We start from the raw sequence: 24,552 nt of genomic DNA on the forward strand, positions 1-24,552 counted from the left end.
TAAAATTCAGTTGTTTCTCAACTTTTTCCTGAGATATGAATCCTCTACACACAGTTATTTGTTAGATAGATGTAATGCAAAAATGTTTTCCCAGATGTAGTTTGCTGTTTCATTTATCAAATGATGACCTTTGGAAGAAAACATATTTATAATTTTGATGAATTACAGTTGTTTCTTCTCTATAGTTAGTGCTTTTTGTGTCCTAAAAATCTTTGCTTACTCTCTTGGTCAAGAAGCTATTCTCCGGGGTGCCTGGGTGGCTCAGTGGGGTAAAGCCTCTGCCTTCAGCTCAGGTCATGATCCCAGGGTCCTGGGATCGAGCCCGGCATCAGGCTTTCTGCTCAGCGGGGAGCCTGCTTCCCTCTCTCTCTGCCTGCCTCTCTGCCTACTTGTGATCTCTGTCAAATAAATAAATAAAATCTTAAAAAAAAAAAAAAAAGAAGCTATTCTCCTGTTTTTCCTCCAGGTCCTTTTTAACTCTAGCTCTATATTTAGATTGAAAGACTGTATATGTAAAATATTGTGTTGAATATGTATTGAAAAAAGTCAATGTGGTTCTCTTTGTTGACCTAGCAGAGGGTGGTGGTCATATATGTTTTACAGTGTTCCAGAAGGTAAAGTGCTTCAAACGGCTGTCCAGAATATTTTTAAACTAAAGCTAGGGTAGATTTTTACTTGAAGATATGTGATTACTTGTTGTAAGTCATTCCATAGATCATATTAGATTTCAGTCTGTATAATGGGGGAATGCTACACTTTAACATTTAATAAAAAAATAAGTTACATAGAAAATATATTACCCCAGAACTTTTCTCTCTTCCCCCCTGCCCATGTTTTTCCTTTCCTCCTTTCCTTCATTTCTAACTCTCTTCTTCTTTCTTCCTTCATTACTTTTCTGTTTTCTTTTTAAAAAAATTATGTGCTCTTTTAACCTTATGTTATTATGTAGTTTCCTAGTTGAGATTTTTTTTAGATGATAAAGTAGTCCTATGTAGTAGTTAGTTCTTGAGATAATAGGATATTCTTTTATAATGGCATGTTTGTATTACTAATCTTGTGTATCCTAGTGATATTGTAGTTGATACTTGTTGCTTTATTATACTACAAGAATGTACTCGGGAAAGGTGAGGAAACTGCATGTAGTGAGTGTCATAGACACCTATAACTCGTGACCAGTTTACACGTGGAAGATTAGCTCTTAGTAATGTTATCTTAGATGCTCAAGTGGGAATTGGACATTTTGCACTGTACAGTGATATTCTGTCATGAACTTAGGACACAACTGTTGTGAAAAGACGAATTAAAGGATAGCCAAATTTTATGATGGGAGGAAAATGCGTGCTATGTTCTAGTTACAAGGATACTACCATTTTGAAGGCTGAGATTTCTGATAGAAGTTAGCAGTTATGTCGATTTTAAAATCTTCTTGTTTAGTAACATTTCTTAAACCCGTTTCATAACCTCTTGAAGTCACAACTTGTGAGAATGCTGTTGATTTAATGGTCTGAATGAAATACCCCTTAATTCTCTTGCCCACTGCCTCAAATGGATCTTACATTCAAGAGAAATGCACGCTTGCTTGGGCTAAAACTGTTGTTCTTTTTCTTTGCCCTAGGATAAGAAATGGGTTCTCAATCATGAAGATGTCACATTGGGAGAATTACTGGGCAAGGTACGTGGTCAGCTGAAGTAAATAACCAGAAGTCTTTACAGTGACTGTGCACGCTACGGGTTTCTTAGTTTTCTCCAGAGCCTTTCTTGCATTCTGGCACACAGCAAGGCACATTCCCACATGAAGCCAGGACGACACAATACCACATCTGCTACAAATACTGCAGTGTTCAGTGAAACAGATAGGTAAAAATCTGTGAAAAGTTTAAGGATGATTCTTGGCTTTTTAAAATAGTATATGTCTGTTTTCCTCTGGGAGGACTTAAACCGTAATGAGTTTATTACAGTGTGATAAAACCAAAACTAGTAATTGGAGATGGGAAAGAGACTATAGGGTAATAGAAGTTTAAACACCTAATAGTCCTACTCCATTTGTTTCTGGTTATACAAGATAGCTCAGAAAACGTGGCATATGCTGCTCTCTGACATTTCAGGATTGTGTATAGTTCACAGTATGTAACAGCACTGGATGCATTATTTCATCTAACAACTATGTGGAGAAGACAGGTTTCAATATAAAGATTCATTTTATAGGTAGGTCTGGTAGTGGTCAGAGAAGGCAACTTGTATGTGATGAAAGTCCCTTTTTCTTCCAGTCTAGTTTGAAGTTTATTCCAACTCATAGGCCATATGAATGTATATTATGTTGAATAATAATGGTAGACATTTGATCATTAATCAAATGGACTATTTGCAAATTATTAATTGCTGATTTATGATTGAGTCCCAGTAGGTAAATATTAACGTCTTTGTCAATGACTTCTTGATGTCTTTGTTTGAAAGTTTGAATTGAGTATAGTTTTATAGGTGCAGTGTGAAAAATAGTATAAAACATAGATATTGAGAGAAAACTATTACTCATGTATTTTGAGTGATGAGTACTAAGGGCTCAGCACTTTATGTAAAGAAAGAGATGATTATTAATTTTTTTATTCAAATGTCAACTTGATGAATTGATAAATTTTTTCTTACACCCCCCCTTTTTTTAAATCTCTGATATATATTGATAAAGCAAATCCCTGTTGAAATAATCCATTTTGTAAGATTTTCATATTATTTTAAAATATCCTTTCCATATGGGAGCATTAAATTGCTATTGGAAAGCAGTTTTTATTGACTGCTAATACTTAGTAAGTAAATTATAAAGAATCTCAAGCTAAAAGTAGTAGCTTATGTGTTTATTTCATTTGTGTTGCACTCATAATTCTTAAGGAAGTGTTCCTTCTTTCCATTACTTTAGGTCAGTAACTCAGGAGCAGTAATTGGACCAAAAATTATTACAAAAAAATTAAATTTCCATGAAAATACAACTAAAAATTATAAAATAAATCACTTACTGAAATAGAATATGTTGAGGAACACTGCTTTTTTAAATGCCAAGAAAAACTATTTTCAGTTAAAGAGAAATATTTCAATTATTTTTATGTTTAGTTTAATATGTGAGATATGGTACATTAGGAAGGATTTTAATCTCTAGATCCTTACTAAAGCTATTTTGAAGAATAATATTTTCTCAATGACAAGGCAGTAGCATGAGGTCATTTTAAATAAATTTAATCATTTTAATAAGACTGCAAGTTTAAAGACACTGTACTAGCTTAGTTTCAGCTAATATTTTTGAGTATAAGCTGATTTATGATTTAATCTTTTCACTACCTATTCTTAATAAATATTTACAGCATACTCCTTGAGAGTGCATGAGGAAAAAAGAATTAGTCATGGTTTCTATACTGACAGACTTTGGAATTGTGTAGTTATAGAAGATTGGAGTAGGAACTTTTAACTTTTTTATCCAGCAATATGTAATTAGACTGTACTTGATATATGGTTGGTATTCAAGAAATATTTTATTCACTCCTGAAATATTTATGGAATGTCTTCTTTGTGCTAGGCTCTCTTCTAGACACTCAGGATACATCAGCCTATAAAGGAGACAAATATCTTTGCCCTGTTGGAGCTTATATTCTATCTAGCAGGGGAAGATGGAGAAATTATAAACAATAAATAGCTACATTTTATATTAGAGGATGCTAAGCCCTGTGAAAAATACAGGGAGATTGGGAGTGCTGTTGGCCAGGGTTGCAATTTTTAATAGAGAGATCTGGGTATGCTTTATTATAATTGTTTACTTTCGTATAAAAAGTTGGAAGGGTTTTAGCCATGCGGACATCTGAGAAAGAGGGTTCTAGGACAATGGAGTAAGCAATGCGAATTTTCTTTGAGAAGCAAGGCAGACAGTTTAGCTGTAAGTGAGTTCAGTAAGCAGGCAGGAAGGTGACAGGACAGGAAGTGGGTGAGGCAGTGAGGGCGTAAATCATGTAGAACCCTGCAGGCCATTATAATTGCTTTGGCTTTGATTATGTATGAGAAGATGAGTTAGTGGATGACTTTGAGTGGATGGGGTAGCATGATCTTACTTATTAAAAAGATCACTGTGGCTGTTATGTTGAGTACAGGCTGACAAGTTGGAAGTTTAGGAGGCATTTGCCCTTACCGAACTAATAGATGGTGGTTGCTAGATCAGGGTGGTAGCAGGGGTGGTGGTAGAAACTTGTGAGTTCTGGTTGTTTTTGATGTTGAACCAACTGAATATCCTGATGAAGTCCATGTGGGGCATGAGAGAAGGGGAGGTCAGTGTAGGTGCAGCAAGTTTGGGGGGAATAAATTTAGGAGTTAGGTTTTGGATGTATTAAGTTTTGTCTGTTTGTCAAATGGAGAGTCTGGGAAGACAGCTGGCTCTCAAGTCTGGAGTTTAAAAAAGAGGTCTGGATCAAAAGTACAAATTTGCAGTTGTAGCATATATATTTAGTAGTTATATATAGATGTTATTTAAGATTTTTAATTGGAATGTATTTGATATATAATGTGTACATTTAAGGTGCACAGTATACTAAATTGATAGGCCATTGTAGTGGTATTTAGTGTCTCTAGCACATTATGTAATTTTTTTTTTTTTTTTTTGGTGGCTGAAAAGTTGTAGCCTCTTAGCAAGTTTGATTATAATATAATAGTATTTGTATTCACTATCTTGTGCATTAGATTTCTAGTGCTTACTTCTCAAAAGTTTAGTTAGTACCCTTAGACAATATCAGTCCTATTTGCCCCCCCCTTCCCCATTCTTTGTAACCTCCATTTTACTCTCTGTTTTTATGAGTTTGACTTTTTTGGATTTCATAAATGTGATAGTATATATAGTATTTGTCTTTCTTTGTGTGATTTATCATAATGTGCTCAACTTTTATCTGTGGTATTGCAAATGGCAGGATGTCCTGCTTTTTCGTGGTTGAATGACATTACTTTGGATATATACCACATATAGATGGCATTTAAAGCCATATGACCAGTTGAGCTCAGTAATGGAGTAGGTCTCTATCAGAAGAGAGGATGGAGACTGAACCCTGGTCACTGTTATAATAGGCTTCAGACAAGAGATGCAGTCACCAAAAGAGGCTAAGAAAGAGAAATCAATTACAAAAGTAAAAAACCAGAAGATAAGATATCTTGGAAGCCAAAAGAAGAGAGTATATCAAGGAAAACAGAGTAATCAGTGGTGTTAGATTCTGCTGATAGGTCAAATGAGATGATGACTGGGAATTCACCATTGACTTTAGTAAGGAGATGGCCACTGGTGACTCGGCTGAGCAGTTTCCTGGGAATGATTTAGCAGAAAGCCAGATTGAAATAGATGAAGAGAGAATGGATGGAGAGGAATTAGAGATAGCAAGGACAAAACTCTTTCAAGCTTTGTTGCAAAAGGAAGCATAGATATGTGGTGGTAGTTTCAAGAGAATGAATTGTGTTGCTTTTTACCCTGAGAGACACAACAGCATGGTGGTTTGTAGTTGGGAATAAGCTAGTGAAAAACAGACTGTTTTAGTAGGAGAGATGAGAATTGCTGGAGCAACATTAAGAGCCCTCTAGAGGGTTGTGCTCATGAATTTAAAGTGAAACCAAGTCAGTGGGGTTGTGGATTTTCTTCAGCCACATTTAGCTGCATAGGTGCGGAGTAGGCAGAGTGTTGAGTTTAATTGGGATTGTAGATTTGACAAGGGAGTTTAATAGATGAAGATCAACAGTGAAGTTGAGAATGTACGGTAAGCAGAATGTATATCAGCAATTGCTGACTATAGAATTTAAACTGGATAAGCAAGGAAGAAAGGACTTTAAGGGGGTGTTGGATAATGAAAGCAGTAAGAGCTAAAGGTTTGGAAGTTCCTGAGTAGTTAAAGGATTTTTGGAGTCTGGATACTAAAGGAAGTAAGCTACAAAAGTAGAAGCCAGCTAAAAGATGGGATGAATAAAATAAGTACTACAGGGGAGTTACATTATTGGCGGTGGCAAAGTTGTTCTGTTTTGTTTCTATTTAGAGCGGGGGAAGGGACAGAGGGAGAGAGAGAATCTTAAGCAGGCTCCATGTCCAGCACAGAGGCATGGAGACCAATTGAAGGCTTTATCTCAAAAGATCAATATCATGACCTGAGCTGAAATCAAGAGTCAGACACTTCACTGAGCCACCCAGGTGCCCTGGCAGTGGCAAAGTTTAAGGCATGATCCTAGAAAAAATAAGTTGGAGTACAAGATTACTGGAGAAATGATGTTCAGGAACCTGAGGGTTTGAAGTGTTGGAAGGTACTTTAAGTGTCTACTGAAATGGACAGGAATTAAGACAAGAGTAACCCTGAATACTGTGTCCTAGGGGTTAAAATTGTTAATAAACAAAAGAAGATACTTTCAAATTCAGTAGTGGTAGCTACGGTAAGGGGAAGTGGATATATAATCAAATTATAAGGTTTCAGAGCTTGATTTTGGGAATGCAGGAAGGAAAATGGTTTGAAAGCAGTGACAAGGAGCTAGTTAAATACTCTATTATCATCTCCAGGCCAGTGGGAGAAGGGAAAGTGAAAGGGGAATCATAACTTAAGTTCAGAAGGCAAAAGGAAGCTCAACCACCATTTGACTGCTCAGGTGAGAGCCAAGTTTGTGAGAACAAAAATGTGAAGAGAATCACCAAAGAATACAATGACGATAAAATATTGATGATGGTGGACCATGAATTTCAGAATGAATGAATTCCGAAATAGAACTACCCTCCAATCCAGCAATTGCATTACTTGGTATTGCCCAAAGAATACAAAAATAATAATTGAAAGGGATACACGCACCCCAGTGTTTGTAGCAGCATTATTTACAGTAGCCAAGATATGGAAGCCACCCAAGTGTTTATTGATTAATGAATGGATAAAGAAGATGTGGTAAATATATACAATGGAATATTATTCAGCCATAAAAAAAACGAAATCTTGCCATTTGCAACAACATGGATGGATCCTGAGGGTATAATGCTAAGCAAGTCAGAGAAAGATAAATACCATATGATTTCACTCACGTGTGGAATTTAAGAAACCAAATGAACAAAGGAAAAAGAAAAGGCAAACCAAAAAAACCCAGATTTTTAACTGTAAAAAAACAAACAGATGGTTACCAGAGGCAGGTGAGAAGGGGATAGGTGATATAGGCTAAGGGGAGTAAGAGTAGACTTACCAGGGGACGCCTGGGTAGCTCAGGCGTCCCCTGGTAAGTAAGTTGGTTAAGTGGCTGCCTTTGGCTCAGGCCATCATCGCAGTGTCCTGGGATTGAGTCCCACATTGCTCTTCTTGCTTGGCAGGAAGCCTGCTTCTCCCTCTGCCTCTGCTGCCACTCTGCCTGCCTGTGCTCTCTCTCTCTGACAAATAAATAAAATCTTTAAAAAAAATAAGTACACTTATCGCTATGAGTACTAAGTAATGTATGGAATTTCTGAAGCACTACATTGTATATCTAAAACTAACATAACACTGTTAACTACACTAGAATTTAAATTTTTTTAAATTTCTGCTGACAGAAATTAGATGTAAATAAATGTAGAGTTATAAAAAATAGACATTGAAATAAATATTTTAGTAATTTTAAATTTAATAATGACATAAAACTTAGACACCTTGAACTGTTGATTGAGAGGTAAATTGCTCAGGGCTCCTGGGTGGCTCAGTTGGTTCAGTATCTGACTCTTGATTTCGGCTCATGGCATGTTCTGGGGACTGCACAAGGAATCTGCTTGAGATTCTCTTCCTCTTGTCCCTCCCTCTGGTCATATGCATTTTCTGTCTTTCTCTCTCTAAAATAATATAATAATAATAATAATAATAATAATAATAATAAATCTTTTTTTAAAAAGTTACATTACTCCTAGAACTCAAACCCAGTAACTAGCAGAGTCCTAGTTCAGTTACTTCTTGCTCAACAATAGTGTTGAAGCTTATTAGAAGGCTTGCATATTAGGATTCTAGTTATGTAAAAGATATATATACATACATAAAAACTTGAACACTAATTAGTTGTATTAGCTTTATAGATCTTCTTTGTCTTATTTGGTTTTATATTAATAGTAAAAAACAAATGACCCCAAAGTTGAAATAAGGCATGTTAAGTCAAAATGGGTTAGAGCCATAGCATGAGGTTAGGGATTTATACGTTTGATAGAAACTCAACATGGGTGACCATGGCATTTGGGTAAACACCTCCTCTTCCTCGGTGCCTTTCTAAGATGGACAGTCCTTGGTCTGCCTGGTTCTGTTGCCTCTCCCTTATTCCCTGACACTCTTCAACTGACATTCAGCTTTAGGGATCCATACGAAGTCTCCTCATGGATTCTTTGCTTTATCTTGAAACATTACTTGATAACTTCTTAATCTAATAAAAATTTAGAGCTTGGGGGTAATGAGTACTACGAGATGTGAAACTTAAATACTTCGGATGGCTTCACTTTGAGTTTCTCCTTTTATCCAAGTCTCTTAGAATTTCTTTCCCTTTTTTCTTTTTCGGTTTTCCTCAAGCTTCAGTCTCTCAAATGGTGGGTGGGTTGAGTACTATTTTTAAAGTTGGAGGTTTGGAAAGAGCAACATTTCCGATCTTTGTCTCCACTTAAGATTCTGAATAAAGCTAACAGAATACTTTGAATACAAAATTCATTATTATGTGCTTTCCTTGTATTTTGCAAAGATTGATGTTTCTGTCTTATATCCTAAACAGTAAATGTGTTTGTATTTTCAGGGAAATTTTGGTGAAGTATATAAGGGCATATTAAAGGATAAAACTGCTGTTGCTGTTAAAACATGTAAAGAAGATCTTCCTCAGGAACTGAAAATAAAATTTTTACAAGAAGCCAAGTGAGTTTGCAAAAGTTATATTAAACATGTATTTATAAGTTAATACTATAACATTAAATGTGAAGTTTGGAATTAAATTATGATTTACTGAAGTAGAAGTAAGCACTTTAGAATGTTCATAAGGAAGCACTTAATCAGTGTAGAAACGAAAAGTTTGTTTTTGAACTAGACTATATATTAGTTACACAATCACAGCCAAAAGAACCAGATGCTAAAAAACAGTGTATTCTTCAATATTGGTATACTGCAATATTTTTTGCTTTTATCACACATACATAAACATAGGCATGTATATATGCAGTGTTATGGTTGTCTTTATAATAAAAATATTACTGTATTCTATATACAAATACATAATTTATGTATATATATTTAGATACATATAATTATATCTATCTAACCTTCCTTAGATGTTTTCAGTTGATAGTCTTTACTGAGCCAGATTTCGTCTTCAACTCATTGTTGGGCATTTGTTCCCAAATCTGCACATTGTTTTTTTCCTAATCTTCTAGGATGATTGGCTAAAATTTAATGTTCCAACTTGCTATCGCTGTATTGCGTGTGGTTAACACTGTTCTGTTGGTGGCAAAATCCAGTATATACAACACAGCACAAAACAAATAGAAAGATGTTTTGGACAGAGTAAGGATGAACTCTCATTCTGAGATGCATGGATACATGGATGGGAATGAAGGACTACACAGAGATTTGTGTTGTAAAGGGAGAAAGGGAAAGGTGTGTGTGCGTGTGTGTGTGCGCACATGTGGATATATGTTTCTATCATGGCATAGTGTGTAAAATTGAAGTTCCTATATAGAGGAGAAAGGAGAGAAGTGCAGACGACCAGGATGATGGCAACCAGAGAACTAAGTGCATAGGTTGGAGCATTTTGATGTACATTTCTCTATTCATTATCTAAAAATGAATATTGATAACAATGTATTAACCTAGTTGGATGCATTTATTAAATATTATCATAGAATCAAGTTGTAAACTTTCTAAAGGTACATTTTTGGAAGGTCAAAAATATGCTATGATAAAGGCATGCTATCACAAAAGAAATTCACAAAAGAACTATGAATATTTTGTAGGTATTCATAGGTTTTCTTAAGGTACAAGGTTATATCTTATGTTATTTTGAAAAAGTTAATTTTTTATGCTCCCTAATTTGTGATTGTTTTACTACAAAATAAAGTATTAAACTTCCTAAAGTGGAAAAGCCCATTTTCTAAAGTGAAATTATGAATTTTTAAGTAAAAAATGAGAGTTGTATCCTTGAAGTCCCAAGTGTCTTTAATAGATGATAGAGAGCTATATATTTAGATACTTAATATTGAGTTCAGGCTGGCTATTTTGTGGACTTTCTTTACTAAGCAGTTTCCAACCTAAGAAATGACATTTTGGATTAAAGTCAAGCATTCTAAGACTTCCTTTTTAATTCCTCATAAAAGTTGCAATCTTGAAGTTGGTGACAATATTTTCCTTATCTCTAGAATTTTTCCCACTCTATCTTTTCCCTTATAAATCAATATATATTTTCAATCTAAAGCATTTTTCTTAGTTATCTCCCCTTTAGTGGGAGTTGTACAAAACATTTATAAACTGTTTTGTTTTTCTCCCAATGGTTATTTTTTTCATTCTCTTAGGAAAGAAAACTGCATTTTCAAAGATGAGTGAATTTATAACTATGTCAATAGGATAATCTGGAATAAAATTTGGTAACAGAAATATTCAGGATAAATAGGCCTATAAGGGAATATAATTTGTTTTTAACTTATGCTTGGAGTGCCATGGATGAGCTGTACTACTTTTATAGCCCTCTGATGCAATTTTGCCTTTATCCAAGCAAAGTCCCCTCTGCTTCAGCTGAAGTCTACATTGAAACTGTACTTACCTAGTTTTCATCTTTAGCCACTTTCCTCAAAACTTTTGAGTTTTTACCATTTTGAAATTGATTGTGTTCATCAAGATAATATTTTATAAAATTTAATGAGATGATTAGCCTATACCATTTACCAGTACGAATTGAGTTCTTATTTATGTATTTTCGATCAGGTGTGTCCTAAAACAGAACAAAACAAAAAGATGCAACTCTAGCAGCTTACAGTTTCTGGTCCATTAATACTTGTCAATTATGCTTTTGTGGTAGCGGCTAAAACGAGATACTTTGAAGGGAGTTGTACATGTTTGGGACTAAGTAAGTTGTTCATACTTAGCATGGTTGTTAATATTCAGAGTGAATAGTAATTTTTATATGAAAATTTAATTGGATTAAGGAGAATTGACTCATTTGTACCTGTAGTTTGTCAATATTTATCCAAACTTGTATACATCCCACCATATATCGTACTTTGGCTTCATACTGAAGTTTTAAAAGAAAATTGTGTTGAGTAAAGTATATTCTACTTGGGCACACTATTCATGACAATTTAATGCTTTAGTGTTTAAATGATAACTATTTTTAAACTTTTCTCTCATCCAGAATTCTCAAGCAATACGATCATCCCAATATTGTCAAACTTATAGGCGTTTGCACACAAAGACAGCCTATCTACATCATTATGGAACTGGTTCCAGGTAATGATTTTAGAAGTTTCTTCAATGACATTTTAATGTCATGTTTTATTATTTTTATATGTTCGGTCTTTTTTATTTCTCCTTGTAAAGTTCTCAACAATTTTGTTTAACATTTTCCTGATGACAGAGAGCTGTACACATGCTTGATATTTTTATACTCTATATTACTTTGCTGTTGTCTAGAAATGTCAGCCAAGAGGAGGATATATATATATATTTTAAGAGGATATGTATTATTACAGTGGAATGACACATGGAATTTAGTTATGTATGTTTTTGTTAGAAAAGCTGTTTATAAAAATATTCTATTTGGTTTGACTTTATAACAATGGTAGTACTATCTTACATTTTGTTCATTGTATATTATTTTCCAGGTACAATACCGCACATCCTCTTGTTTGGCTGTATATAAAATTCGATAGTGTTTTAAATCCTTTATGAACTATCTTTCATAAGCAAACCAAAGAAAAAGTAATCTTTTGAGGAATTTGTCCTGTATTTCTTTTTGGTCACTTTGACCACCTTCAGGTCTTGTGGTTAACCATTTTTGCCAACAAGCAAGGATAACTTCTGACTGATAGAGTATATTTTTACGTTTCTTTCACTGTATATCCTCTTTTGGTAGAAAATATAATTAGTGGTAAAATTTGATATTGGTAAAAATATATACAGTGTTTAGTAATCGATGAAGATTTGTTTTAACAAGTATTTGGTCATTTAAAAAGAAATTTAAAGGAACATGAAAAGTATTTCTAACTAGAATATACAGTAAATAAACCTGATATTATAGATTGCTCATTAAATATTGCTCACATAAGTCTTCTATTAAGGATAGTTGTTCTCATTTTTATCACATTGGTTTGCTTGCTATTGCAATATAGTTCTTAATAATACTATGTACCTGCAGGATTTAGGATCATCATCATCATCTTCATCCTCATCAAGGTAGCACTGTTTAGGTACATTGTATGTTTGCATGGCTTATGCTATTTATGATCCGTCCCTTAAAGTAGCTTTCAATATATTTATGAAATACAATAGATTACAGTCCAAAATTTTAAAAATAATTGAATAGCTACAGTTTTAACTAAATGATACTACATACATATAAATACTCAGATTAGTGAAAATGAAGTCCCCAGTTATTAAGGGATGTCACTGAGAAACTTAGATTTGAAAGGTGGGGCAGAGTTGATAAGGAAAGGTGATTTTGGTCTTAGGATGGATGACAAATGCCAGATAGTAGGTACAAATTGAACAAAAGAAGATAGCTTTGCAGGAGAGGCAGGGAAGTGTTTACCTGTTACTAATAACCTGTATTGATAATTTTTAAAGGAATGAGAATAATGAACTACATTAGAAAACTGAAAATGTAATGAAAGAAAATTAAAAGTGAAAATTTCCCACTCAGTAATCTAACCCTTTCCAAAGCTAATTATTATCTAATTGTGTGTGTGTGTTTATGTGTGAGTATGTGTGTTTCAAGGAAAATAGTTAATGTAGATACCCGATTTTTATGCATGTCCTTTAAATTTAATTATAGAGATATACTCTAATACTTTTCAGATCTTTTTTCTTATTAATATAACTTAGAGTTTCATTGTTTCATATTCCTCCATATAGTTCTATCTTTTCTTTGAAATAGTTTCAGAGCATTCCATTTTACAGATTTGTGTAATTTTAATCAATCTTCTAGTTATGGATACTTTGGTTGTTTCTGTTTACGTATATATGTTTTGTTTTTTACAAATGATGCTGAATTAATATCTTGAGTAATAACATAAGAAGCATTTTGAACTGTACAGGGTAAATTTTTAGCAATGAGATTGTTGGGTGCAAGTTAATGTGCATTTTGACTTATAGTAAATGTATTAGCTTTCTTTTGCTGCGTAACAGATGATCACAACCCAACAGCTTTAATCAATATCCATTTATTACCTCATAGTTCTGCAGATTACAAGCATAGGCAATCTTGATTGCATTATCTGCTCAGGATATCACAAAGCCAAAAATCAGGATTTCAGGCTAAGTTCTTCTCTGGAGTCACTGGAGGAATTCACTACCAACCCCCTATAGGTTGGTGGCAGAATTCTGTTCCATGCAGCTGAGAAATGGTCTAAGGTTCTCTTTTTGCTTGCTGTCAGCTGAAGGCATTTCCCACCTCACCTATATTCCTTTTCCCACGGTCTCTCCATCTTCAGACCCAGCATGTCACATCTTTCAAGTGTTCTGATTTTAACTTCCTCTTCTATTACCAGCTAGAGAATATCCTTTTTTGAAAGATCTCATGTGATTTGATTAAGCTCCCACGGTCAATCTCCCATCTATATGGCCAGTCTCCCATCTTTAGGTCACCTGTGCCATATGACAACATAATTAGGGAGGTGATATCTAATCATGTTCACATGTTCCAGGGCTTAAGGTAGATCATTGTTGGGAGGCCATATTCAAAATCTGCCTTAGCACAATAGATTTTGCTAAATTTTTTCAGGCGTTAGTTGCAGTATGGAATCTGAAACCACTTTGACAAACTTTTCATACTCTAATATGCTAACTCCATTAGTTGAACTTGCACTTTTTAAAAGATTATTTTTCTTGAGAGAGAGAGAGTGTGTGTGTGTGTGTGTGTGTGTGTGGATAAGCAGGGGGAGAGGGAGCAGGGATCTCAATGTGGGCCTCTATCCCTGGACCCTGGAATCATGACCTGAGTTGAGGGCAGATGCTAAACTCTCTGAGTCACCCAGGTACCCCATGAACTTGGAATTGAATATATCTTTTATCTATATATGATTTTGTAGCATCATGCTTCATCATTTGGGATATATCAGGTGACCAGATTATGCAGGTCCTCAAATAGTGACATAAATCATTATACAACATCAAAAGATGACATTTCTTAATGTCATCAGTAGTCTTTTTTTTTCATCAGTAGTCTTATTAGACAAGTAATGAGAAACTATCAAGTTCATGATGACAAATACATGTTTTCCAAAATTTTAATTTTCACTTGAAAGCTTAGATTTTTATCACTGACAACAAAAACTTCCAGGGGTTTTTTTTTTTCCCCCTTGAATTTTTTCAGCAATAAAAAGGAATGAACTATTGATATGCTTTACAAAATGGATGAATCTCAAAATTATGCTAAATGAAAGAAACCAGATGAGAAAAAAAGAAGAGTGAACAGACGGCACATCAGTGGTTGCTTGCTTCGTTATTTGAGAAAATGGCTATCAAATATCTATTTTTAATTTTTTTTTTTTTGAGAGCGAGAGAATGTGTGCATGCATGAGTTGGGGGAGGGGGAGAGAGGAGGAAGGAGAGAGAGAGAATCTTAAATATTAAGCAGGCTCCAGGATCAGTGTGGAGCCCAACACTCAATCTCTCAACTCTGAGATCATGACCTAAGCAGAAATCAAGAGTCGGATGTTTAACTGACTGAGCCACCCAGGAGCCCCTTAGATATCTAATTTTTAATCAGCGTAATTTGTCATTTATTCTTTTTGAAAAACACTTTGATATAATAACATTTTATATATGATACTTTATTATCTCTGTATTAACTTATGTATACCTTTCTCTACTCCTGTCCCAGTCAACCGCTGTTGTGCCTTCTGTTCACTCTATGTGAGTTTGTATTTCTAGAGTTCAATATAAATGGAATCATATAGTCTATATATTTTTTTCTGGTCTGGTTTCTTTGATTTAGCATAATTTTGAGATTCATCCATTTTGTAATGTGTATCAATAGTTCATTCCTTTTTATTGCTAAGTAGAGTTACCTCAAAGGAATATACCAGTTTATCTATTCAGTTAATAGACTTTTGAGTTGTTTCTTGTGGACAACTACAAGTGAAGCTGCTGAGACTATGCATGTACATTCTGTATGATTCCAAACAGACGGCATTCTAGAAAAGGGAAAACCATAGAGGCAGTTAAAAGTTCATGGGTTGCCAGGGGTTATGGAGGAGGTAGGGCTGAACAGACAGAACACAGGGGAGTTTTAAGATACTGAAATTACCACATATAATAGTGAATACATGCCATTTATTTTTGTCCCAGTTCATAGAATGTACAAACCAAGAGTGAATCATAATGTAAACTGTGGACCTCAGAGGGCACTGATGTGTCAGTATAGGTTCATCAGTTGGAATAGACGTGGTTGTCTTTGAAAGTGTAAGGATCTTTGTCTTCCTTACTTCTGCATTCACTTAGCTCCTTCCTCTCTCCTGTCCAACATTCTGTGACACACATGCATGGTCACTAAAAGGCCAAAGAGGGTAGTGGTGGAGCTCTTGAGTTCTGGCAAGTATTAGTGAGAGTGTGAAAAAAACAAATCCCTCGTACATTACTGCTGGAATGTAAAATAACACAGCCACTTTGGCTATTTCTCAGAAAGTTTCTCAAAAAGTTACACATAAATTTTCCATGTAAACTGTTTTGATCCTAGGTATTTACCCAAGAGAATTGAAAATATTTGTCAGTAGAACTGTATGCAGGTGTTCATAGCAGCATTATTTATAACAGCTGAAAAGTAGAAATAACCTAAATGTCCATTAACTGATAAACGGATTCACAATGTAGTATATCCCAACAAAAGATACTATTAGGCAATATGGAGAAATGAGGTAATACACAGTGCCATATGCAGGAGCCTCTAAAACCCTATGCTAATTGAAACAAGTCCAATGTGGAAGACTGCATATTGTTATGATTCCATTTCTATGAAATGCCCAGAAAGACATCTGTAAGTAAAGGGGATTTATGGTTTTTTAGGGCTGGGGGTTCTCATGGGATTGACTATACACTTAGTTCTTGAACAACCTGGGTTTGTACTTTGTGCGTCCATTTATTATGCAGATTTTTTATAGTATGTAAACATGTTTTTCTTATGATCTTAAGTTTTTTCTCTAGCTTTATTGTAAAACTACAGCATATGATACATATAACACGTAAAATATCTTAATCAACCAATTGTTATTATTAAGGCTTCTCAATAGTAGGCTGTTAGCAGTTTTTGGGAAATCCATAGTGGATTTTCCAGTGGGATGCTTCTAAACCCTGTTATTTAAAGGCCAGCTGTTTACTGGCATGAGAGGTTTTTTTTTGACATGATGAAAATGTCTCCGCTGGATTGTGGTGACAGTGCACACTTGTAAAATTGTCAAAACTCATTGAGTTGTACATTAAGTTGGACAAATTTTATTTACAAAAACTGAACTTCAGTACGGCTTTTTAAAAAATAAAAAAGCCCAAGAGCCAGGCAGTGTTATGTGACCTTGCTCAACCGACGTAACTCTTCTGTGCCTTAGTTTTCTTGCCAGTTAAGTAAAATTAATAGGGTTGTTGTAAGGTGTAATGTACTATGACTTTATGTAAAAACATATATACACATTCTGTATCTCTATATATTGTGTAGCACTTCACACATGACCACTTTGTGTTCTCGTCATCATAAATTTTATTATTTTCCAGTTGGCTAAAAGAAAAAGGTGATTGATTAAAATCTCGGCTATAATCTAGCCAAAACTGACCCAAACTCTGAACCTGCCCTTGCTCCTGCCCCTAACTCTACTCCTAACCCTAGACGTTCTAGCCAGGAATGATTGAGAACAAATTGAGAAATATAACATAAGTTTTCAGTTCTTGTTTAAGTTTGAAATCTCAGTTCTCAGAATACTTCAAGACAGTATCTTTCCATTTTTTCCTCTCTTTATGAAAGGTGTGATGAGGAAATAACCAGCTCGTTTTCATTTATATAAAAGTAGTATAATATACAATTTTTTACACTTACACAATATTTTATAGTTGTCAAAGCACTTTAATATTAGTTCATTTGTTCTATCAGGCTGTATTGTTATCTTCATTTACAAATAAGCTAAATTAAGTTCAGGGAGCTGAAAGTTGGCTTGTCAGCATGAGTTAAATAGCAAGTAAGAAAATAGTGCTCTATTTTGTTATGTCATTCAATTTATAAGTGGGTCAAAATATGTAATCCTTACATGAATTGAAAATACAAATGAAAATTCAAGCTAACCGTCTATGCAAGGTCTCCTATGGGCAAATGCATTAATCCCTCTTCCATAATTTCTCAACCTTGTGCACAGATAAGTAAATAGCTTATTGCAGTAAACAGGAAAATTTTTGTTTGAGTTACTTTTTTCTCTGCTGGGAATCAAGCTGTGGAGGGAAGATTTAGAAAACTCGTAGGTTAAAGCAAGATTTAATAAATGCTTAGTGTCTAATGTGCATGCTATTTCAAAACTGTATTATGCAGAGACTTAATATGCTCCTGTTCTCGTCAGATAACTGAGCCCTTTGAAATCATAAAACCGAAATATACTTGAACCAGAGTAATGTTTAAAGAGATTAGAAGCATTTGAGGATTCAAGTTTAGAGTGAATACTCCAAGATGATCCTGTCTTCATTCGAATCATCTCTTGAATTACAAATACTTCATTTACTCGCTTGCTCCTAGGTTGCTGGATAAGTAAAATCAAACAAAAGGCAATTCTAAATGGCACTAGGAAAAACTAAAAACAAAAACAAAAAGCTCTAATATGTTAAAAAAAATCCTCTCTATTTTATTTTACAAACATGTTTATTACTTAGAAATTGAAATGAGGAGCTCCTGGGTTCCTCAGTCAGTTAAGAGCCTGACTCTTGATTTCGGCACAGGTCATGACCCTCAGGGTCATGAGATCCAGCCCTATATAGGTCTCTGTGCTCAACAAGGAGTCTGCTTGGGATTCTCTTCCTCACCCTCTGCCACTCCCACTCACACACTCTCTTTCTCTCTAAAAATAAATAAATCTGTTTTTAAAAATAGAAGGAAATTATGAGAGAAAGTTTTTAAGTGACAAGCAAAACTTAATATTTATGGTCCAGGCAGATATCATTTATTTTCATATGTGTGGTTAAATTAGGGCTGCCACCAATTCCTGGCTAAAGAGAAGATGAAGCACCTTAACCTCTAAATGTAACAATGTTTCTGCAGATACTGAGTACAGGAGATTAATTTTAGTAAGCCCTAAAAAATGTCAGTCTCCACCTCCTTTTACTAGAGACTTGTAATTGCCCCCCTTCTTTCTGATCTGGTATTCTCTCTGAATTCAGAACTTTCTGGAATCAAATAATAAATTATCTGGTGCATGCCTTAGCTCACACAGATCCTGCCCTTTAGGAGTCTTCAAATTTATCTTCATTTTAAAATGACTTATGGATCTGAAACTTTCAGAATTATTAAAATTTTTTTAACCAGGTTTTATATAACATCAAAATATATCTCCCCTCTCTAACATGTTTAAAAAAAGAGTTCATAGGGGTGCCTAGGTGGCTCAGTCAGTTAAGTGTTCACCTTCGGCTCAGGTCATGATCTCAGGGTCCTGGGATGAGATTCTGCTTCTCTCTCTACACAACCCCCTCCCTGCCCCTGCCCGTGCTCATGCACTTTCTGTCTCTCTCTGAAATAAATAAATAAAATCTTTTTAAAAAATTGAGCTCCTATAGTTTACATGGTCTAGAGATTTTTTTTAAATTTTTATTTATTTATTTATTTATTTATTTTAATTTTATTTTTTATAAACATAATATATTTTTATCCCCAGGGGTACAGGTCTGGTCTAGAGATTTTTGATGTAGAAATTACAACATGATTTTTTTGGTCTCCTAAATATTTTTAACCTCTCAGTTGAAATATTTTCATCATCAAAATTTATTTTCTTTTAATTTAGTTGTGGGGTTGAAACTTGGTTTCAAATCGGATTGTGATCTCAAGGTCTGCACTCAGCACAGGGTGTGCTCCAGATTCTTTCTCCCTCTTCCTCTCCCACCCTCTGTTCACATGTGTGTGCTCTTTCTCTCTCCCCTTCTTTCTCTAAAATAAATAAATGGAGGGGTGTCTGGGTGTCTGAGTTTGTTAAACGTCTGCTCTGGTCATGATCTGAGGGTCCTGGGATGGAATGTAGAGCACTGAGCATCTGGCTCCCTGCTCAGTGGGGAGTCTGCTTCTCCCTCTCCCTCTGCTTCTCCCCCGCCCCTACTTATGTTCTCTCTCTCTCAAATAAATAAAATCTTTAAAAATAAATAAAATAAATAGATGAAATATTTAAAAATAAATCACTTCAGTTGATAATTTCTATGAGAAATTTCACTAATTTTTGCTGGGATGTTAAATTTTTTAGGAAATAAACCTTTTACCTGTCTGACTCATAATGACATTTTATATATGTGATTTTGGTGGTTTTTTTAAAAATTTTTATTTATTTGAGAGAGAGAGTGTGTGCATGTGAGTGGGGGTAAGCAGAGGGAGAGAGAATCCTCAAGCAGACTCCCCACTGAGCAGGGAACCCCGCACACGGGCTTTATCTCACCACCCTGGAGATCATGACCCCAGCTGAAACGGAGTCCATTGTTTAACCAACTGAGTCACCTAGGTGCCCCTATCTGTATGTGATTTTAACAGAACCAATTTCAGGTACATGACATCACAGCTTTGGAAGGTTTTTATGGTAGTCACTGGAAAATGAGAGTTCCTGCTTTCTTGGGAAGGAACAAAGGTTCTGGATACTTGACTAGCAGTTGTTTCTTTCACTCATCATAAATGTAGCAAGGGTAAATTGTTCCCAGAAATGATTAAGGGATATGGTTCCTGACATCCACTAAAGGAGAGCCCTCAAAGTCTGAGTTGGTACTTTGCCTTACATACATCTGGCGCATGACCAGTATGACTTCACAGCAGTTTTGAACTGAAGGGAAAAGAAAACATAGTAACTCTCAAATTAATATTTTTTTTACTAAAAATTATAAGATGCCGACTCAGTGGCTGAAATTTTTTGTTAATAAAAACCTAATTTTTATTTAATATAAAAATTTAATATAAATTAGAAGAACCTAATTTTGTGGATTTATATTTGAAGTTGTTAACAAAGTAATCTTTTAAAGTAACTTTAGTATGTGTCTGAGTATAATAATTAGTGCTTTGTAAATTTCAGTTTTGGAGAATGAGTAACTTTTCTTTTAAATGTTAAATGATGTTTCTAAACTTAGGCATTTATTTCTAATTCAAGCCTATTACGTTAATGAAGAACAAAATAAATACTCTCTGTTGCCATTTTATATTATAGATAATAGTTTGATATAATTTAAAACACTGCCAAAACAGTTTGAAAAGATAACATCTTTAAATTGATATTTCTTTCCCAGCCAAATGATAGGTTGGTTTGCCCCTGTGTTTCATTTGCTGCCTAATATCCCAAAGCAAATACAGATGGAATAATTTAAACTGGCCATTTCTTCAGATGCTAAAAGCAGTAGCATCCTTTGAAATTAGTTACTTTATTTACACGTGACATAAATTGATAACCACACAGACAGTATTGGCATTTTCCTATTGTTTTTCAAGTATATCACTTTCTTCTAATAGTGGATATTCTTTCCCTCAGGAGATGCCAAGACAAAGAATATAAGAAAATAAACCTAAAATAAAATAACTGTTGACTACTACTATATCACCTTTTGGCTTGAGTGACTCTAAAGAAATGTACAGATTTTCCTTTTCATCAGTGAAATGAACAAAAGGATGCCATGTTATAACAATAAGTTTTCATGGTTCATTTGAGCCATAGATGCATTGTGTATCTCTGAGCAATATTACTCAGATGTTTTTTTTATCTTGTAAGCATCTGATGGCACCAATACCTATAAGTACCTTTTGCAAAGAGGCATATTGCCTGGTGAGCAAGACAAAGCATGTTCTGAAAGATATTCTTGTCTCAGATTGGGTTTTTAAAGTGACTCTATGGTAGTAGAAGTTCCTTAGTGATGGAAAGGGAAGTGTAGGAGTAATGAGTACATATGCATCCTTCCACATGAATAAATTGTTCTTTAAGGTACTGATAGCATTAACTTTTTTGTTGTTATTTATCAGTTTTAAGTTTTTGTTACTATTCATGGCAATGTATTAAGATTCTCAGGTAAATTTCAAAGTAATATGCTAAGTGAGAAAATATGGAGCCCCTGGGTAAGTCATTCAGTTAAGAGTCTGCCTTCCACTCAGGTCAGGATCCCAACGTCTTAGTATTGAGCTGTGTTGGGCTCTCTGCCCCAGGGTAAGTCTGCTCCTCCCTCTCCCTCCTGCTAATGTTCTTTCTCTCTCTTAAATAAATCAATAAAATAAAAAAAAATTGCTTTAATGTCAAAAGCCTACTTATATTTGATGCAAATGTTAGAAGTACAATCAGGACTAATAAAACTGGAGAATTCAACTGAAATAAAAATGAAAATTTACATCTAATGTCTCATCTTTACAAATAAATAGGTTTTCCCCTATAACTTATCTGAGGAATATGAATCTGAAAGCTATTAGATTTTTTTCCCCATTATTAGGGTTATAAGGAAAACAGTTATTAAAACAATAAAGAGTTGGGACGCCTGGGTGGCTCAGTTGGTTAAGCAGCTGCCTTCGGCTCAGGTTATGATCCCAGCATCCTGGGATCGAGTTCCACATCGGGCTCCTTGCTCATCAGGGAGCCTGCTTCTCCCTCTGCCTCTGCCTGCCATTCTGTCTGCTTGTGCTTGCTCTCTCTCTCTCTCTCTCTCTCTCTGACAAATAAATAAATAAAATCTTAAAAAAAAAAAAAAACAAGAGCACAAACTATTTTTCCAAGGTTAAAAGACAGCTGAAAACTGGTTGAATCAAAGTTCCTAAAAAATACTTATTTATTTACAATGAAAGTTGAAAAGTGAAAGTTTGCTTTTTTCTACTTCCAGTAGAAATATTGTAATATTTAGACTATTTTAATATGCTGTAAATATTTAGACTATTGTATGGAGAAAGCAAACAAATGCATCTTGTCAGCATTAGCCAAAAATACTGCAATGCTATCTCCTTACTGTAGTGTGTAAATTTTATCCCTTTCTAGTTGTAAGTTACTCTTTGTGTTCAGAAACGATAGCCAGACACACACTGGATTTTGCTTAAATTGGTGGAAGAAATGAAAACATTATGCATTAACATTTGAGAAGGTGTATCATTCTGTTCATAGCCACTCATTTAAATCTAGGCTTTGTTAGTTTATTCACTCAAACTCAACCAGCGGTTACTGCACGCCTAGTACGTATGCTAGGTACTGGCTGTTCATCCATGAAGAAAACAGACCAGAAGACTCCACAAAAAGCCCAGTCCCCTTCTCACGAAGATGAGGTTCAAGAAGCAATGGGGTTCAAATCCTGCAAAGCCTTAAGGATCGCAGTAATGACTATTTCAAATTCAGCAATCCTCTTGTCCTCATTACTTTGAACTGCACTTGCTGGATTCTTGCTATCTTATCAGCTTTCAAGGGTAACTGATGTAAAGAGAGCTTCATGTTTATGACAGATTTCTTGGAAAATACTGAGTATCTTTGAGGTTCTGTGGGCCACATGTCTTTGGTTGTGTCAAGTGAATGGGAATGCATGTAGTTTTGCCTTCTCTTTTTGCCCCTTCATAATTTGAATAAACTTTGAGGATGAAATCAGTCTTCTTGCTAAATGCTCATTTTATGTCCAGCCGAATTAATTACTTTTGAAAATCCATTATGCATTTTTCTTTTCTCATTTCTTCACTGGTTTTCTGGTCATATTTAATATCTCTCTTCTCATTTAGGTAACCTTTTTTCCCTTACTAGGTTTTCAGATGCTGTGTAACATAAAACATCTTCACAAATTCATCTTGAGAGATTGCACTTTATATTAAACATTGTATAGCCTCTTGTCATTGAAAATATGAACATAATATTTGAAACTGTCATAACAAGGTTTTATGTATGTGGAACTTTCCTGTTCTGTATTTGCCTTCATTTGTCCTTCTTTTTAAAACTGAAGTAGATTGTCACCGGTACCTATTTATGGGCATGAATTTCAATACCAAGAAGAATATGATTCAGTACCTGACACAGCTGGGCCTGAGATGGAGTGTCTGATAAATATACCTAGAAAATGTAACTTTTGCTAGAAAAAAGTTTGCCTAAATTCTGTGTCAAACTTGAGAAAACAGTATTATATTTGACAATATCTGCATTTAGGATGACAGGTTTTCTGTAGCAAACAAGGATTAAAGAAATGACTTCATGTAGCATCTTTAATAATTTTATATCTCAAGGGATTACATATATTAAATATTTTCAGGTTAGCACCTGGGTTTTAAGATTTTGGTTTATTTTGCTTTGATTTTCCTTTTTCCTTCTCTTATGCATCAGTCTGTCTTTGATAGTATTGGGAACATTTTCAAGTCTTTGATAAAGACTTCCAAAAAGAGCTATCTTCTAAAAATGACATTTACTACCAGCAAGTGGTTGGAGCTCTATATATTTTTTAACTTTGCTATTAAAATTAAGTAACCCTTCTTATAGTTACCATCTCTCATGTATTGAATAGAATGAAAGGCTTTGATACCTGGCTGTAGTTTTTTACATCTTTCAATGTGCTTTTTAAATATAAAGAATAGGTAATATATGCAATTTACAAATATTAAGTCATAGAGATTACTTACTTTTAAGAGTTTATATTCAGTTCTTTTAAAATTGGAATTTCTAAGCTAGTGAGGCAGTAATTTGAGTAGATTAATTCTTGCAAAAATATTCTAAACTAGTCATTTTTGACCAAAAAAAAAACAACAACAACAACAAAAACCCCCAAATGACTATCTTTACTGGAAACATGTATCATCCTGGATTAAGTGACTTTGAAACTTAGAAATATATCTCTCATTCTTTGAGGTTTGTCATTCTTCATAAACCATTTATTGTGAGCTTTGGATTAACTACTTTATTTGATAAACACTTATTGAGCACTAACTATGTTCCAATGCCATAAACATTGGTGAAAAATACATCAGTGATCTCTTCCTTCACTGAATTCAGTGGTGGGAGAGACATACATTTAAAAATAATTGCAAATAAACCTATTATTGCAGACTTTGCTATAGGAAAAGGTTTGCTCTGAGTTGGTGATAGGTGGCACCTAAATTATTATTATCTCTAAGACCTGAGGAAGAGTGACATCTGTGTTAAAACCTGAAAGGTAAAAATAATCTTCCTCTGCAAATGGCTGGGGAAAGGCACAG

The 24,552-nt window shown here is 34.5% G+C and overlaps 1 protein-coding gene across 1 annotated transcript in view; it reads left to right on the forward strand.

The window, feature by feature from the left end:
- LOC111148291 (FER tyrosine kinase) overlaps window positions 1-24,552 on the forward strand; it is a 468,603-nt gene that overhangs the window by 287,923 nt on the left and 156,128 nt on the right. The window contains exons 14-16 of the mRNA XM_022504772.1: window positions 1,616-1,672; window positions 8,761-8,876; window positions 11,359-11,453. Of these exons, the coding sequence (XP_022360480.1) occupies window positions 1,616-1,672; window positions 8,761-8,876; window positions 11,359-11,453 (268 nt within the window). The remainder of the gene's footprint in view (window positions 1-1,615; window positions 1,673-8,760; window positions 8,877-11,358; window positions 11,454-24,552) is intronic.

This window comes from Enhydra lutris, unplaced genomic scaffold, assembly GCF_002288905.1.
Source record: "Enhydra lutris kenyoni isolate GAN:26980312 unplaced genomic scaffold, ASM228890v2 scaffoldscaffold19, whole genome shotgun sequence".
NCBI classification, from domain to species: Eukaryota; Metazoa; Chordata; class Mammalia; order Carnivora; family Mustelidae; genus Enhydra; species Enhydra lutris.